The 19525-nt window shown below is 44.1% G+C and overlaps 2 protein-coding genes across 3 annotated transcripts in view; one reads left to right on the forward strand and one right to left on the reverse strand.

Moving 5' to 3' along the window:
• Positions 1–19525, forward strand: part of bop1 (BOP1 ribosomal biogenesis factor) — a 260715-nt gene that overhangs the window by 78654 nt on the left and 162536 nt on the right. The gene's annotated exons all lie outside the window — the stretch shown is intronic.
• Positions 8056–19525, reverse strand: part of scxa (scleraxis bHLH transcription factor a) — a 40944-nt gene continuing 29474 nt past the window's right edge. Inside the window, exon 2 of the mRNA XM_059971628.1 lies at positions 8056–8284. Coding sequence (XP_059827611.1) covers positions 8177–8284 — 108 coding nt within the window. The 3' untranslated portion in view covers positions 8056–8176. The remainder of the gene's footprint in view (positions 8285–19525) is intronic.

A 19525-nucleotide genomic window follows, 5' to 3' on the forward strand; every position in this document is an offset into this window, starting at 1 on the left:
ACAAAACAAAAATAGGCAATAAATAAATGAATAAGCAATAAATATTGAGAACATGAGATGAAGAGAGTCCTTGAAAGTGAGTCCAGAGGTTGTGGGAACATTTCAAAGATGGGGAAAGTGAAGTTGAGTGAAATTATCCCCTCTGGTTCAAGAGCCTGATGGTTGAGGGATAAGAACTGTTTCTGAGCCTGGTGGTGTGGATCCTGATGCTCCTGTACTGTCTCAGGGCTGAAATGTCTAATACCAGAGGGCATGCGTTGAAGGTGGGCTCAAGGTGGATGTGAGGGGTAAGTTTTTTACTCGGTGGTGGATGCCTGGAATATGCTGTCTGGTATGGTGGTAAAGGCAAATGTATTAGAGGCTTTTAAGATACTTTTGCATAAGCATATGGATGTAAGGAAGATGGAGGGATATGGACATGGTGATTCTATGTGAGGCCATGAAGCAACAGTCAGTATATCTTCAGTGACGTGCCAAAATATCTCAAACTTCCAAGGAAGTCGAGGCTCTGCTGTGCTTTCTTTGTAATGGCACTTGTGTGCTGGACCCAGGGCAGATCCTCTGAAATGATAATGCGGAGGACTTTCCTCCTCTGATCCCTCAGTGACGACTGGCTTAAGGACCTCCAGTTTCTTCTTCCTGTAGCCAATAATCAGCATGGTAACAGGCCCTTGTGGCCCAATGAGCCCACTCTGCCCAGTTACACCCATGAGACCAATTAACATATTAACTCATTAACAATGTGCAAGAAAGCAGAACACCCGGAGGTATGTACAGTATGTCTTATGATCTTGTGAAGACCCATGTAATGATAGAACATAGAATTACCTTACAGTATTGAACCCAGCTTTGTACTCATTCTACCTATGCTTGAGTACAGAAGAATGAGGGTGTTTGCATTGATTGCTATTGAATGTTGATAGGCCCAGATGGTGTGGATGTTGAGAGGATGTTTCCTGTAGTAGGGAATCTGGAACCAGGGGGCACAGCCTCAGAGTAGAGGGACATCCAATTAGAACAGAAATGGAGTGGAATTTCTTTAGCCAGCGGGGTAGTGAATCTGTGGAATTCATTGTCACAAATGGCTGTGGAGGCCAAGTCTTTGAGTATATTTAAAGTAGAGGTTGATAAATACTTGATTAGTCAGGACATCAAAGATTACGGGGAGAAGGAAGGAAGGAAAATGGGATTGAGAGGGATAATAAGTCAGTCCGGATGGAATGATGGAGTATACTCCATGGGATGATTGGCCTAACTCTACTCCTTTGTCTTATGGTGTTATGACATAATAGAGGAGGGTTTCCCCGATCTGCTGTCCATGGACCCCTTGGTTAATGGTAAGTCCATGCAGGAACCCTTGTGACGGGCACTGCAATGGTCCTTCCGAGATTGAAAACCTAGCCGTTGTTGCACAGGTAGTATTGAGATGACTTGGAAAGACCTCACATTAATGGAGGAGTGTTGGGCAGGACGGGCCTACTGTGAGTGAGCTCTGACATCCACCTGAAGGAGCAGATGCCCTTTTGATGTAATGGCTCACCTCAATAGCTGGTGCGGTACTCCTGTTCTCTGCTAGATTCTGTGCGTCAGGTTCGATGTGAGGATCAAACCCGGGACCTTGTTCTGGGAGTAGAACCCTTACCTGCTGAGCCCAGTTGGCACTGAAACAAGTGAGTTGCTGATTCAGCCTGTGGCTCTAAACCCTCCCACCCCCAACCTCCTCTCCCCTGCGCCCCAGGATTTTAAAGCAGCCAATTTATTGACCGCAGCTGTCCTTTGGCTCTTTTGCAGCTTCTTGGTTGAATTTGTAAGGTGAACCGTCTGCTGGGGTAATCAATCAAATATGTACTTGGCACTTGCAGCACGCTCGGAGAAAGTGCTCTGATGTGAAGTTATGGTTTGCAATACAATTGGAAGGGTGGTGTGTGTGTGTGTGTGTGTGTGTGGGGGGGGGTTGCAGGGGAAAAGAGGAGAGCAAAAAAATATACAGCCCTCGAGGGAGAAGGGAGGAAGGAAGAAGAAACGAGTGTGTGGTTATACTGGAGAGCATGGGGCCTGCAAAGTAGCAGACACTGCCGTCATTGTGAAAGGAGGAGGAGGGGGTGAGAGAGTAGGATAGAGGGGGTTAAGGAATGGGAACCTCTCTCCTCTCCAGAGAGAGTGGACAGGAACTGGGAAAGTGAAAAAATTCCAGAGGTGGGGAATGTCTTCCTCTTTCTCCAGACAGCCGCCGGGCGCAGCGCCAGCTGCTGTACCTGCAGCTCGGATCGAGCGCAGACTGCCGGCCCTTGGCTGTGGAGCGGACTTGCCAAGTGCAGGCAGATGTGGGCTTTCAGTACATTAACTCTTTCACAGCCCGACCACAGCAGCGTGGTGGGAGTGACCTAGTGATTGAGTCCAGAGCGACCTCGTTCTTTAAGAGTACTTCCTGCTAATTTGTCACACTCCATGCCAGATCATTCTTTTTGGCATTTCCTCCCCCTTTGCCTCATCTATTAAAGCAATCCAGTACAGTCGGATGAAAATGGGAATTGCCGTGACGACCTCCTGTCAGAGAGTGGTTACATCGTGAAATTTGTTACCATGATGAGAAACATACTGTAGGTAGAACACAGGACAGAACCATGCCCTTTGGTTGTGGTCACTGTCCCTTCTGCCATGACAGTCCATGAGCCCATGAACGCTATCTCACCATGTTGCTCTTTGTTTTTGCTTATTTATGTTTTATATTTCTCACTGTAACTTAGGGTACCATTTTAATTTGTTGTTGCTGCTCAATATATTTCATGACATACAGTATGTCCATGATAATAAACCTGACTCTGACCCTCTCTGCCTGTCTACAATCCATATTCCTCCATTCCACGGTAGCTTAACGGGTTAGCGCAACATTATTACAGTTCGTGGTGTTGGAGTTCAATTCTAGCGTTCTCTGTAAGGAGTTTGTGTGTCCTTCCCAGGAATGCATGGGTTTCTTCCAGGTGCTCATTTCTCCTTTCACAGTCCAAAAACATACCATGTAGTAGGTTAATTGGTCATTGTTAATTATCCTTTGATTAGGCTCGGGTTAAATTGCTGGGTTGCTGGCTGGTGCTGTTTGTTGGACTGGAATAAATATTAAAATCCTGCATATTCATCTGTCTGTCTAAATGCTATTATTGTACCTGCTTGCAGCAGCACCCCAGCGGTCGCTCCTTATCGTCATCCTGGTGAGCCTTCTCCAAAGCGTCGATCCAAGTACGGTGCAGCCATCTTATAATCAGTGCTCAGTTTGAATGGCGGACTGACATTATCTCCCCAAGACGCAGAGCAGTTTGTCTACCAGTTCACGAGCATTGTTCGGTCATCATGAGAGAGTTAGGTGGCATTGGAGACTGCAGATGACAGAATCTGGAGCAACAACACATTGGGCAGAGGATCTTGGCAGGCCAAGCAGCACCTGTCAGAGACTCTAGATAGGCATGTGGATGCGATATAGCAGGGAAGCATTAGATTGATATTACAGTCTGTTAAAAGGTTGACACAATGTTGTGGGCTGAATAGTCTGTACTGTTCTATAAGATGTATGCAGGGGTAGTCCGCTTAGTTCCTAATGTTCACTGTGCCATTAAATAATATTGTTGCGGAGTTTTCACCTCAAAACCCCTTTTCTGTACCTGTTCACTGTTCCTCGATTCCTGCATTATTCAAACATCCACTCATCTGCAAAGTGAGGGTCAGGCATCCAAGTCCCAGGACATCACTCCAGGGTTGTGTTCTGGGCCAAGCCATCATCAGTAACCTTCCTTCCATCATGAGGCCAGAAGTGGGGATGTCTGCTGTTGATTTCACAACGCTCAGTTCCATTCACAGCAAACCATACCTGTATATGGTGTGACCAAAACAATATTTGGGTGTAGGCTGATAATGGACAAGTAACATGGCCAGACAGTGACTGTGTCCATTAAGATAAGGCCAGGTCACTTAACCTTGACGGTGGGGAAGCTGCGTTGACTTGGTTGTTAGGCGGACTAGCCTGACATACTGCCTGTTGCAACTGCCCAGGAGAGGAGGTGTTGTGGGAGAGAGCAGAGGCCTCTCTGAGTGTGCTAGAATCTATACTGGATTGGGGGGAGCAACACACACACAATGTTGGAGGAACTCAGCAGGCCAGGCAGCATCTATGGGAAAGAGTAAACAGTTGATGTTTCAGGCCAAGACCCTGCATCAGGACTAGAGAAAAAAGATGGAATTGATCCCATTGATGCTGCCCTCCAGTGTTTGCTCAGTGGATCAGGACAACATCCCATGTATTATCAATCTACAGGCCATGTCACTTAGGGACTTGGGTGATTTTTTTTTGTAAGTTATGTTGTTCTGCTATCATAACAATATGTACTGTTGGTACTGTGTTTTCCACCTTGGCCCAGAGGAATGCTGTTTTGTTTGGCTGTATTCATGTATGATTGAATGACAATTACATTTGAACTTGAGAAGAATCACCATTGACCAAGACTCAACTGGGCCAGCAAAGGAACCTTCTGATACATAGAGCATGAAACACAGGATAATAAGGTAGCATTCACGGGTTCATTGATCATTCCCAATCAGAAATGGCAAAGGAGAAGAAGCTGTTCTGAATCATTGAGTTGTGGGTCTCCAGGCTCCTGTATCTCTATCATGAACGTAGTAGTGAGATGAGGGCATGTGTCAGGTAATGTCCTGTCCTGTCTCTCTTTCTCTTCACCATCTACACCTCGGACTTCAGCTACAACACAGAGTCTTGCCATCTTCAGAAGTTTTCTGATGACTCTGCCATAGTTGGATGCATCTGCAAGGGAGATGAGGCTGAGTACAGGGCGACGGTGGGAAACTTTGTCACATGGTGTGAGCAGAATCATCTGCAGCTTAATGTGAAAAAGACTAAGGAGCTGTTGGTGTATCTGATGAGGGCTAAGGTGCCAGTGTCTCCTGTTTCCATCCAAGGGGTCAGTGTGGACATGGTGGAGGACTACAAGTACCTGGGGATACGAATGGACAATAAACTGGACTGGTCAAAGAACACTGAGGCTGTCTACAAGAAGGGTCAGAGCCGTCTCTATTTCCTGAGGAGACTGAGGTCCTTTAACATCTGCCGGACGATGCTGAGGATGTTCTACGAGGCTGTGATGGCCAGTGCTATTGTGTTTGCTGTTGCGTGCTGGGGCAGCAGGCTGAGGGTAGCAGACACCAACAGAATCAACAAACTTATTCGTAAGGCCAGTGATGTTGTGGGGGTGGAACTGGACTCTCTGACGGTGGTGTCTGAAAAGAGGATGCTGTCCAAGTTGCATGCCATCTTGGACAATGACTCCCATCCACTCCATAATGTACTGGTTAGGCACAGGAGTGCGTTCAGCCAGAGACTCATTCCACCGAGATGCAACACTGAGCATCATAGGAAGTCATTACTGCCTGTGGCCATCAAACTTTACAACTCCTCCCTCAGAGTGTCAGACACCCTGAGCCAATAGGCTGGTCCTGGACTTATTTCCACTTGGCACGATTAACTTATTATTATTTAATTATTTATGGTTTTATATTGCTATATTTCTTCACTATTCTTGGTTGGTGCAGCCAATTTCCCCCGGAATCAATAAAGTATGTCTGTCTGTCTGATATGAGGGTCTTTAGTGGTGGACGCTGCCATCTTGAAAGTGCTGTTATTGACCTGGTCCAGAACAGGTCCTCACGTACAGATGAGGGTTCAAGCTGTAGGTTTTGAAAGCGGATTATCAATTCCTGACCTCTTTTTTGCCACACTGGTTACTGCAGTCCTGGCTACATTCCAAGTGGATTGCTGTGTGTTCGTTCAGCATGGCCAGAATTCCATCGAGGTGTGAGAAGGACAGTGAACCTGAGGATTCCAGAAGTGAAAGGGCTGACACATGAGAAAGGCAAGGATGGGTCGGGGCTTGTTTTCGCTGGAGTTTAGAAGAATGGGGGTGGGGGGGGTCTCATTGAGACGTATAGAATATTGAAAGGCTTAGATAGAGTGGATGTTTACAGTAGTGGGGGAGTCTAGGACCAGACGCCACAGCCTCAGAATAGAGGGGCGTCCCTTTAGAACAGAGATGAGGATTTTCTTTATTCAGAGAATGGTGAATCTGTGGAATTCATTGCCTCAAACGGCTGTGAAGGCCTAGTCATTGGATATATTTAAAGTGGAGGTTGACAGGTTCTTGTTCAGGCAGGGAATCAAAGGTTACGGGGAGAAGGCAGGAGAATGGGGTTGAGAGTGTTAATAAATTAGCCACAATGGAATGGCGGAGCAGATTTGATGGGTCTAATTGCCTAATTCTGTTCCTGTGTCATTTGTCTTATGGTCTTGTTTTCTATCTTAATCTTGATAACCAGGCCACAGCCTCGTGTGGCCAGCATTTAAGATTTACTTGGCCGTGTTGTGCCGTGGTAGCATGACTACTGTATCTGTTTCCATTGATTTTTTTCAATTGATATATAAAACAGATCCCCCTCTTTAACGAGGAACCAGGACCCAGTGGAAAGTTGCACAACGCCAGATGGCCGTGGTGATATATTCTGATCCCATGTGCTTTGCCAGGAGTCCTGGTGCTGGCCTCTCTTTGCTCAGAAAACTGTGGGGATCGTCCTGGATGGGAATTCGCCTCGTCTCTCTCTAAACTGAGCATGCTTCTCCCGTTCTTACGAGTCCCATGTGATTGAGAGATGGGGTGAGACAGCTGTTGTTTGACGTAAAATATCACCAGTAACTTGTTCTGGTCTACATCGATGCCATGGCCAACAAGGCACACCTTCCTCAAAAGACTAACAGATCAGCATCTCACCATTGACCCCTACCAAAAGGTCAAGGTTCGAAGTACATATATGTCGCCATATACAACCCTGAGGTTCATTTTCCTGTGGGCATTCACAGTAGATACAAAGAAACACCATAGAATCATGGATTGGAGAGCGTGATTATGAGAATAAGTTGAGTGAACTCGGCCTTTTCTCCTTGCGGTGACGGAGGATGAGAGGTGACCTGATAGAGCTGTATAAGATGATGAACGGTGTTGATCGTGTGGATAGTCGGAGGCTTTCTCCCAGGGCTGAAATGGCTAGCACAAGGGGGCACAGTTTTAAGGTGCTTGGAAGTATGTACAAGGGGGATGTCAGAATTAAGTTTTTTTATGCAGAGAGTGGAATGCACTGCCGGCGAAGTTGGTAGAGGCGGATACAATAGTGTATTTTTAGCGGTACATGAAGCTTAGAAAAATAGAGGCAGTTTCTAGAGCTGGTTACATGGTCGCATAACATGGTGGGCCGAAGGGCCTGTAATATGCTGTAAATTTCTATGTTCTATCGACTGCACACAAGATGGGAAAAATGACCCATGTGCAAAAGACAGCAAACTGCACATACGAAAAGAAAATCAATAACAATTTATTAATAAATAAGCAATCTATATCAAGAAGATGAGATGAAGAGTCCTTGAATGGTTTACAGATGCATGATACGTAGCATACTATCCAGATGGGTCACAACATGGTAGGGCTTTTAACCTGCTGTTAGAAGACCCTTAAATAGACCTGTTGCTCAACAAAGATGAACTTTTGATTGCACTATTTTCTTCATTGTGGCCCTGGCACCTTATTCTGCCTGTGCTGCACTTTCTCTGTCATGGTAACTGTAACACTATATTCTGCATTCAGTTATTGCTTTTTCCTTTTGTACTCTCATGACGTACTTAAGTTTGGAATGATCTGTATTGATGGTATTCAAAACACAATTTTTCACACTCATTGGGTACAAAAACAGAATTGGGCTCTTCTGCCCATCAAGTCTGCCTTCTCCCTAAAAACCTTTGTCACCTTTACTGATAAAGTACTTACCAACCTCCTGTTTTAAATATATTCAATGACTTGACCTGCACAGCCATCTTTAGCAACAAATTTCACAGATTTACCACCTTCTGGCTAAAACAATTTCTACTCATCTCTGTTCTAAATGGATGTCCCTCTGGCTCACCAACTATAGGAAACTCCTTCTCCAGTTCTGAGTTGTGATTCAGAATTGACCCTTGGCAAATTACTTCTAAATCTGAGCAGTGTGAATGCAACATGCTTTATCGCAATCTGAGCCAACTTTGCATCCACACAGCCGTTTCCCCCTTTCGAAACACAGATGTGTGCGAGGGCTAATTGTGAAGAAAGGATAATAGTCTTGCAAACACGAGATTCTGCAGATGCTGGAAATCTTGATTGACACACAAAGTGCTGGAGGAGCTCAGCAGGTTAGGCGGCGTCTGTGGAGAGGAATACACAGTCAACTTTTCAAGCCAAGGCCCTTCAGTGGGATAGTAGTCTTTAAAGTGATATTAAAAAGTTATTTGTCCCCTCTCCCCTCCTGGCTCCGTCCACACACAGGTTTTGTCTCCCTCATCCCCACCTGGTTCCAACTATTGTTCACCTTTCCCCTTATGGTTCCCGTTCTCACTTCCTTTATTTATCCTGGTGGTGCTTGTCTCCCTCCAGCAGCCTCCAGCTTTCACACTCCTCCTCTGCCACTTTAATCCATCTGTTCTTTTTCCTCTTTCTCTGTGCCTGCCCTCATCTATCATTCATGTGACACCCACTCACCTACCCCATCTGGCACTACCTGCTTGTCATCAGACCCTCCTTCCCCTTCCCCCCCCCCCAGTTCACTACTCTCCTCGGACTCCCTTCTCTCTCAGCTGGCCATCGTGCCTCTCCTCTTTCAGTCCTGATGCAGGATTTCCACTCTGAACATTGAAAGTTTCTTTCCTCCCACTGGTGCTGCATGACCTGCTGAATTCCTCCAGCAAATTGTTGCTCAACGAACTAAATGGGCAGAAATATTACTGGTGGAGAAATGTTCTGTAATTGGAAGGAAAAAAACACTGTTTAAATGGTTTGGAACTATTGAACAGCGATGAATCTGAATCATGTTTAATATCATTGATGTGTGTTGTGAAATTTGTATAAAAATATTAAATATGTAAAAGGGGGCAAAATGCTTGAGGACATGTTTATTCAGAAATCTGATGACGGAGGTAAAGAAGCTTTTCCTGAAATGTTGTGTGTGTGTCTTCAGGCTCTTGTACCTCCTCTGTGATGTTAGCAATGAGAAGAGAGCACGTCCCGGGTGGTGGGAGTCCTTAATGATGCATGCCACTTTTCTGAGGCATCACTTTTGGATGATATTTAAGAGATCTCCAGGTTAGCTCATCGAGCTCATGTTATGTGTCTTTAACAAATCCTAACTAGTCTTTTTGTGAATTTCCTGATCTTTCCAAGTGAAAGCTTGTTGTCTGCGACACAGGTTTCTGATTACTTTCCTTCGCTGTTTGTCCAGGTGACCTGTAGTTTCCTGGTAAATCATGCTATCTGCTCTCAACTACAATTTAGTAACTGCCCTTTGGCTGAGGATTAAGTGCCTCTGCTTTTGCCTTGTGCTACTATTGTAGCAGTCAGTGTAATGATTCACAATGCCAGTGTTTGGGGTTCAATTCCTGTGAGGAATTTACACATTCTCCCCATGACTGCATGAGTCTCCGCCTGGTGCTCCAGTTTTCTCCCACATTCCAAAGACATACAAATTGGTAAATTCTGGACATAACTGTGTTGGCACTGGAAGCATGGCGGTTGCCACCAGCCATAAGACACATCCTCAGACTGTGTTGTTCGTTGGAGCAGACGACACATTTCACTGTACACACGACAAATAAGGCTAATCTGTAATCTGAGCTCTCTTATCCCTCGTTCATCTCTTCACCACTGCGCTCTCTCTCCAAGCATCTCGATTAGTCTAGGCACTCAAAAAGCGTAGTGCAAAATTATGCCACAGCACTGGGGGTGGGGTGGGCAGGGGTGGATAAATAACTTGTTTGGTCTTCAGATGAGCTACAGAGAGATCCCGTTTGGTTTCCTGATTGTGAAGGTGTTGACAATAATTTTTCAAGAATCGATAGATTCTGGCATTGTACAGGATGACTAGAAAATTGCAAATGTTTCTCTGCTATTTAAGAAGGGTGGGATGCAGCAGACAGGAAACTATAGACCTGTTAGCCCGACATCAGTGGTTGGGAAGTTGTTGGAATCAATTATTAGGGATGAGATTACAGAGTATCTGGATGCACATGACAAGATAGGCCAAAGCCAGTGTGGTTTCCTGAAAGTTAACTCCTATCTGACTAACCTAGTGCAGTTTTTTTGAGGAAATTACAAGCAGAGTAGACAAAGGAGATGCAGTAGATGTGTGGTACTTGGATTTTCAGAAGGCCTTTGACAAGGTGCCACACATGAGGCTGCTTAGCAAGATAAGAACCAGTGGAATTACAGGAGCATTGGCTGATCCGCAGAAAACAGAGAGTGGGATCCTATTTTTTGGGCTATGGGATTATTGGATTTGTGGCTAAATTTGTCAATGATACAAAGATAGGTGGAGGAGCAGGTAATGTTGAGGAAACAGAGAGCCTACAGAGAGACTTAGATAGTTTAGGGGAATGGGCAAAGAAGTGGCAAATGAAATACAATGATGGAAAGTGTATGGTCATGCACCTTGGTGGAAGAAGTAAATGGGCAGACTATTATTTAGAGGGAGAGAGAATTCAAAATGCAGAGATGCAAAGGGACTTGGGAGTCCTTGTGCAGGATACCCTAAAGGTTAACCTCCAGATTGAGTTGGTGGTGAAGAAGGCAAATACAATGTTGGCATTCATTTCTAGAGGTATAGAATATAATAGCAGAGATATGATGTTGAGGCTCTATAAGGCACAGGTGAAGCCACACTTGGAGTATTGTGTGCAGTTTTGGGCTCCTTATTTTAGAAAGGATATACTGACATTGGAGAGGATTCAGAGAAAATTTGAATTCGCGAGGATGATTCCAAGAATGAAAAGGTTACAGTATGAGGAACGTCTGGCAGCTCTTGGGTTGTATTCCCTGGAGTTCAGGAGAATGAGGGGGTTTCTCATAGAAACATTCCAAATGTTACAGGTGGAAAGGCCCGAACGGATTAGATATGGCAAAGTTATTTCCCATGATAGGGGAGTCTAGGACAAGAGGACACAACTTCTGGTTTGAAGGATGTCCATTTAGAACAGAGTGCAAAGAAATTACTTTAGTCAGAGGCTGGTAAATCTGTGGAACTTGTTGCCATGAGCAGCTGTGGAGGCCAAGTCATTGGCTTCATTTAAGGCAGAGATAGATAGGTTCTTGATTAGCCAGGGTATCAAAGGGTTTGGGGAGAAGGCAAGGTTGACTGGAAGAGTTGGATCAGCCAATGACTGAATGGTGGAACAGACTCAATGGGCAGAATGGCCTACTTCTGCTCCTATACCTTATGGTCTTAAATTGTGTACTAGTTCATTGCACTGGAAACTATTTTCCTTAATTTAATGCATTATAGTATCTAGTGATTTTTGTATGTTTGAATCAAATTAGTTTTTCACCTTTGACCCCTGGATGGGTCCAGAGTCTCGAGTCTCTTGAGATCTTTCTATTAAATTGTCCACTCCAGGCTCTTCACCTCCTTGGAGTTGGGCATGACTTCAAATAGAAATCTGGTGTGACACCGAGTCCTCCTGGTGGTCTGGCACCGACACCAAGTCTCAAGTGTGTAAAAGGGATTCATGTGTATTGTCATTTGACTCCAGTCCTGGTCCTGATGCACCTGTACCTCCCTGATAGTAGTGTGTCAAAGAGATTGTGGGATGGGTGGTACAGATCCTTAACGATGCTTTGGGCCCTTCGTATACAACGGTCCTGGCAAATGGTGCAAATAGGTGGTTTTTTTACTATCCTCTGCAGGGTCTTAAGGTGTGATGCCAATCTACCCTGATGCACTAATTTACTTCTGACTTTGGTTGACTCGGGCATGTTCTGTTTTATAAATGCAAGTCTGTTTTTGAAACAGGAACCTGAGAAGGGGAACTTAGGTACTCAGAAGATGGTGTGAGTGTGATACATCCTGTCGGTGGAGGCGGGTTCGCCTGCACCATTTGAAAGAAGTTTGGATAATTACATGGATGGGAGGGGTACGAAGGGCTGCTGTCCAGGTCCAGGAGCCTCTGGGCTAGGACTGCCAGACTGGCTAACAGCTTCTTCCCTCACGTTGTGAGACTGAAGAATACCCTGCCACATCGAGGTGTCATCACTAGGACAGTGAGCTATTTACTACTTTTTGTTTTGTTACTTGTGTTCTCATTTTATTGGGATCCCACTGGGCCCCCATATTGTGTCATTTTCTGTCTTTAGATGATGAATCCACTTTGAGAGGAAAAAAATATTTAAATTGGCTGTAAAGTGCTTTGGGACTTACTAATGTTGAGAAAGGCAGCTCTTAAACAGAAGTTCTTCCTTGCTTTAAGTGATGTTGTAGTCTTGGCCTCAATAATATGTGGTAAACCATTCCTTGTTCCAAGAGCCTTGTCTCTTTGCTTCCTCTTGTATTACTGACTATTTGCCGTCTGGGTCTGAGCGTCCAGTCTGAACGATTTTTGTTTTGATTGAAGATTCATTCGATGAGCAAACTTTTAGTCATGGTAAGAAAGGCATGAGTAATGCATACTTCTCGTCCCACTTTCCTTATCTAATCTTGCTGGCGTTCAAGTGTATTCATATAAAACCAATCTTAATTGAAATCTCCAGTGAAAATATCCAAGCTGGAGAAGTAACAGCCAGGCTAGAGCTTTCAGTGAAAGCCAGTTGAGCCCATTATTGCTGGAGATATGATCTCTACAATAACTTTGGGAGCTTGGTGCTGCTGTGTGCTTGGAAATTCCCGCAGGGCTTGAGTCTAAACGTGTGGTGAGGCAGGGTGGTGGGAGGAGCAGGGGAAGATCACTGAGCAACCTGGTATTGTCATCTGGGCCTGTAAGATGACAGTAAGCTGTTGGTCTTGGGAGTTGGCTTGTTGTCCTGTGCTACCTGTGAGCCACGGGATATATTTTTCCACAGGGTTTATTCGGGGGACTGAAGTCTGTGATAGCATGTTCGCCAGGCGTTCAGAGACCGGTTGGCTGAAGTTTCAGGAAAGGAGTGCTGTGGGTTGTGGCTTTGCAGACTAGGACAGTTCAGATTGCCAATGTGCTATTCCTGACTAATTAACTCCAGATCCGTGACCAGGAGTCAGACAAGACCTTTTTAACACAAAGCTGTCTATTCCTGAAGTAACGGAACACATAGCAGGAACAGAAGGGGTAATGCCCTTCGCTTATTTCTACCATCGAGATACAGGAGTCTGAAGATACACACTCAACATTTCAAGCACAGCTCCTTCCCCTCCTCCGTCAGAATTCTGAATGAACTCATGAATACTACCTTTCTTCTCTTTCTGCACTAGTTATTTAATTTTATATACATATTTCCTGGTGTGATTTATAGGCTTTTTATTATGTATGGCAGTGAACTACTGTGGCGAAACAGCAAGTTTCATGACATATGCCAGTGATATTGGGTACCACAATAGCATAGTGATTAACAGAAGCTATTACAGCTTGAGGCATTAAGGTCCAGAGTTCAATTGCGAAGTCATCCTTAAGGAGTTTGTATGTCCTCCCTTTGGAATGTGTGAGTTTCCTTGCACAGTCCAGAGATGTGGATTAATTGGTCATTGTAAATGGTCCTATGATTAGGTTGGGGTTTGTCAGGGGTTGCTAGGGCGGTGGTGCTCAAAGGGCCGTAATCCTTTGATGTACTGTTAAAAAAATAAATGATTGAATGAATGACTGACTGACTGACTGCTGTGTGGGCTCACCTGTTTGTGAGTACCTTGCCCTTTGAGGTGTTTTAGTGTATAAGGAGTCCTGTTGTAATGTCATATTCTATAATTAGAGTTTGGGAGCTTCTGTCTTCCCCCTTGACTTACACCCACCTAAGTTTGAGGCTCAGAAAGGTCTTGGAACTGCAGTGGTGTTTGTCCGTTAATTTCTTGGTGGTGAGATGGACTGTGCTTTCTGGATCCATTCATTTCTGTCCTTCATTTAGGGCAGTGTGACCTCTAGAATATGGATCCCATTTACAGATTATCCTTTGCTATTTCAGTGAACAGTACCTCAATGGTAGGAACTGTGTGTATAAATTTATTCTCTATTTAGAGGTGACGTTGTGCAGTGTGGCCTCTTGGTTGTACAGTGAGGCACCCAACAAAAGAATCGAGTCAAGTCCAGCGGAGTTTCTACACTGTTGTATTTGCAGTTTCTACTGGGTAGCTGAAGCAGCTTCTGTAGTTCAGGAGAAGCCGAAAGGCCTAGAAAGATTGGACATTGAGAGAAGTTTCCTAGGACCAGAAGGCATGTCCTCAGAATACAAGGACATCCACTTAGAACAGACATGAAGAGGAATTTCTTCAGCCAGAGGGTTGGTGAACCTATGGAATTCATTGCCACTGATGGCTGTGGAGGCCAAATCATTGGGTATATTTAAAGCTTGTTAAAGATTGTCAGGATGGCAAAGGTTACTGGGAGAAGGCAGGAGAATGGATTTGAGAAGGATAATAAATCAGCTGTGATTGTATGGTGGAGCAGACTGGATGAGCTGAATGGCCTGACTCTGCTCCATAGTGCTTAGCACGAAGCTATTATAGCTCGGGACATCGGAGTTCAATTTTGGTGTCCTCTGTAAGAAAGTTAGTATGTTCTTTTCATGAGTGTATGGGTTTCCTCTGGGTGCTCTGGTTTCCTCCCGCAGTCCAAAGAGAGAAGCCTCAGAAGGACTTCGACAGATTTGGAGAGTGGGCAAAGTGGCAGATGGAATATAGTGTCAGGAAGTGTATGGTCATGCACTTTGGTAGAAGAAATAAAAGTATACATTATTTTCTAAATGGAAAGAAAAATTCAAAACTCGGAGGCACTAAGGGACTTGGGGTTACTTGTGCATGATTTCCTTAAGGTTAGTTTGTGAGTTGAGCCAGTGGTGAGGAAGGCAAAAGCAATATTAGCATTCAATTCAGGAGGATCAGAATGAAAAAGCAAGGATGTGAGGTTGATAGATTCTTGATTAGTCGGCATGTAGGGATACAGGGAGAAGGCAGGAGATCGAAGCTGAGAGAGAAAGTTGGGTCAGTCATGGTGAGTAGACTTAATGAGCCAAATGACCTAATTTTGCTCCTACATCTTATGGTTAAATACAAAAAGAAAGAAAAAAAATAACAATGATACTAAAAATAAATAAGCAATAAATATTGAGAACATGAGATGTACATATCTTGAAAGTGAGTCCAGTTCAGTGGGAACAGTTTAGTAAAGTTATCCCCTTTGGTCTAAACAAGTTGTAAATTGCAGAGAGGGCAAGGGAGGAGTGGGTGGGACAAAGGTCACCCTATAGTTGCCTATAATGAAGTAAAGCAGGGAAGTGTCTCAACAGAGCAAATGGAAATCTGAAGGCTAATTAGAAACCCTGTAATTGCTAGAGATCTGAAATGAAAATAGACAGGCGAGAATAGTCATCAGGTCCTTATTGTTTTCTTAAAGTTTTGAGTGGCAAGAGTGTCGTTCCCATTGAGCTTCCAATTTCATGGATGTGACTTGGCTGCCTTTTGTTTTATCCGTGTCTGCCATGCATGACATACACAGTACGTTTATGTGCTCACAACCGTTCATAACGACGATTCCACACTCTGCTCGTTGAGAAATTTACTTGGTTGCCAAGGTATCAGCAAGACTATTTCAGAGACCTGTTAGGAGTCAGCCACTGTACTGTGGATCTGGCTAAGGACAGTGTGTCCACGTAGTTTTGTTGAAGGACATCCATGAACCATAAGGCTTTTTACAAGACTTGTAGTTTCTGGTAATTTCTGATACTGATTTTCCCATTTCAGATTTATTTAATTAAATGAGTTGAAAGCTGCCATTGTGGGATTTCAACTTGTGACACCGAATCCTGAACCCAGGTGGTGGGTATGTTGTGGCAAATCTTAGACCTATATATTTGTAACTGAAATAAAAACAGAAAAGGCTACAAACATTCTACACAGCAGATATATTAGGGACATTTAAGTGTAATCAGAATCAGAATAATGATGGATGCTGCCTTCTTGAAGCACCGCGTCTTGAATATGTCCTCAAAGGTGCCTGTGTTGAGGGCTGACTAAGTCTACAACCCATTGCAGATCTTTGCATCACTGTTTACTATAATCTCCATATCAGCCTATCATGCAACTAGACAGAATGCTTCCCCTCGTAATAGAAATTTGCAGATGTCTTTGTTGACATACCAAATCTGCTCAAACTCCTCATGAAGTAGAACTGCTGACTTCTTTGTAATTGCATTGATGTGTTGGCTCAAGAATAGGTCCTCTGAGAAATTGGAAGCTGCTCATTCATTCCATTGCTGACCCTTCAGTATTCCCCCAACTTCCCTTCCTGAATTTCCCAATCCTTGGTTTTACTGATATTGAGTACAAGGTTGTTGTCCATTCAACCAGCCTCCTCATCGCCATCTGAGATTCCAGCAACAGTGATGTCATCTGCAAGTTTATAGATGGTGTTTGAGCTGTGCGAAGCCACACAGTCATGTATAAAGGAAGCAGTTGGCTCGGCATGCATCCTTGAGGAGATCATATTGATAGTCAGTGAGGAAATGTTATTACAGATCTGCGCTGAGGAGAATCAAGCACTACAGCCTAGAAACAAGCTATTCAGTCCATCTCATTTGTGCTGACTTGGTCCCATCTACCTGCACCCAGGCCACAGCTCTCCATACCACTCTCATCCATCGGCTACCCCTCAGATTCCCATTCAGTACAATCGATTGGGACACATTGCGAAGTCGATTTTGGCCTAATAAGCAATTGCTCTAATTAGCTGAAGTTTCATGGAAATAGCTAAAAGGTATTAAAAAGGCAAAACTACCATTTAACCGAGTAACAAATTATGCATTTAAATGAAATACAGAACTAATTAGAACACTGCCATCTCTACTACAGTACTATAAACTATACATTAGTTCCTAATGGTTATTGACAGAGGAATTCACCAGTGTTCGCTGCCGTGTTCTTTTGATTGACTGTAAATGAACACTATCAGCACAGACACCTGGTGCAAATAATGGACTGCCTTCATTTTGTTCCTGCATAAAGTCAGACTGAAAACAAAATGATCAAAATCCACTGCTTTTTGAATCGGTGTCTGAACAGTTGGCTCCCTGGTGTCTCACAGGCACACAAGTGCATGTGACTTACACTTAATTGAAATTATATGACATCTGTCCCCTGTCCCAATTAAGCAGCATAGTGCCCCAAATAAATGAAAGAAGTCCGGGCTACTTTCTTGATTAATTTCTGTTCTTTAGGAGTTGTTCCAAATAAGCGGCCGCTCCAATTAACTGACGGCCCAATTAACCAGAATTCACTGTATTTCACCTTGCACCCTAAGCCCATGACCTCAGGTCCTAGCTTCACCCAACTTTAGGGGGTAAAAACCTGCAGACATTCATCCTCTCTGTACCCCTCACAATTTTGTATACCTTTGTAAGATCTCTGCTCGTATTTCTCCACCCCATGGAATAAAATTAGAAATCTTTTCAACCTTGCTCCATAATTTGGGTCTTCATGTCCCGGCAATGTCCTTGTAAATCTTCTCTGTACTCTTTCAAGCCTATTGATATTTTGCCTATAGGTAGATGACCAGAACTGCACAAAATGCTCAAAATTCAGCCTTATAAAGATCTGAAATCTACTTCAACATGGCATCCCATCTCCTGTACTTAATGCCATTGTGACAAAAGGAATATGGATTGGAGGTGGCTAAAATTGCATGTAGTCTTTTTTTTCCCCCAGTGAGGGGAACTAAAAACTAGGGGTCATAGATTTCAGGTGAGACATAAAAGATTTAAAAGGGCCTGAGAAGAAACCTCTTCATTTGGAGGGTGGTGTGTATATGGAATGAGCTGCCAGTGGAAGTGGTTGCAGCAGGTACAGTAATAACATTTGGACAGGTACCTGGATAAGAGACATTTTGGAGCATCATCGTCATGTGCCGTGTCATAAGACGTAGACGATCAAGGTCTTTGACCACGATTGTTGTTAACAAAATTTTTCTGCAGAAGTGATTTGTCATTACCTCCTGGGCAGTGTCTTTACAAAACGGGTGACCCCAGCCATTATCGATACACTTCAGAGCTTGTCTGTCTGCTGACAGGGCTTCTGATATCCACCACCTGCTTCCATGGCTTCACATGACCCCGGTCGGAAGTGGGGGCTAAGCGGGCTAGCAGAGGGAAGAAGTGCCTCTCACTTCCTTAGGTAGAGATGTAGTTCCACCTCACCACCTATTTAGGGGCATATAGGTCAAATACAGGTATATTGGACTAAGTTGGTGAGTACTGTGATCGGCATGGAGGATTTGGGCCAAAGGCTGTTTCTATACTGTACATTGTTGGTGTCAGCATTACAATGTAATAGAGAAAAATAAGTTACAATAAGAAATATATTTTAAAAAGCAGTGCAAAAAATGCAAAATAATGAGCAAGTGTTCATAGGTTCAGAGGGGAAGAAGCTGTTGAATGTGTGTTTTCAGGTTCCTGTACCTCCTCCCAGATGGCAGTAATGAGGAGAGGGCACATCCTGAGTGATTGATGCCAACTTCAGCCATGAGGCAGGGAGTGGTCATCTCCTGTTCCCAGCACTTCAATGAATCAAATTCTAACTATTTGACTGCTGAAGGTCTGCTATATAAGCCCACTATTGTTAACAACACAGCCACTTGTCCGTTGGAATTTGACATTATTTTCGTTTCCTCCTCATCTTGGAGGGGTCAGTAGTGTTGCCATGTCTGCCTGATTGCATCTGTCGAACTGGAAGCAGTGTTCAATCTGGAGCTCTGTGTGGCTTGATACCATCAGGTGCAGTTTTACCCACTAAGTTTCATGTGGATGCTGATGTAAGCTTCAACAAACTGCAAATCTTGCTCAAGGAGGATGAGAGGTAGACAAGGAGAGTGGACAGACATTACCTGTTTTCCAGGGTGGAAATAGCTAATATGAGAGGTCATAACATTAGTGTGTTTGGTTGAGACTATAGGGGGGATATCAGAGTAGGTTCTTTACACAGTGGTGAGTGTGGAATGTGTTGCAGAGGGTTGTGGTGAAGGCAGGTACGTTAGGGACATTGAAGAGATTCTCAAATAGGCACATGGATGAAAGGGCAATGGAGGGTTAGATTGATCTTGGAGTAGGTTAAAAGGTTGGCACAATACCGTGGGCTGAATGGCCTATGTTCCAAGTCTGCAGAAGCACTTACCCTGACTTAAGCTGTGAGAGTTGTAGGCAGTCCGGCTGAGCTGATAATTTTGTTTTTCTTTTGATTTACGGATTTGACTTTTTTAAAATTTTCTTTACGCAGTTTTACAATAGGCACAGAAATAAGTAGGCCTTTTGTAGTCATCTTTACTGAGATTGGGGAATGAAACTGGGTAATGCTGGATTCCATTTATTGTTTCCCTTCTATTCTCAGCCCAAACCTCCTCCTGCCCTCCTTTCTCCACCCCCGAGGGAGTTCCAGATAAATTATACTCTTTGCACTTTGC

This window comes from Hypanus sabinus, chromosome 6, assembly GCF_030144855.1.
Source record: "Hypanus sabinus isolate sHypSab1 chromosome 6, sHypSab1.hap1, whole genome shotgun sequence".
Lineage (NCBI taxonomy): Eukaryota > Metazoa > Chordata > Chondrichthyes > Myliobatiformes > Dasyatidae > Hypanus > Hypanus sabinus.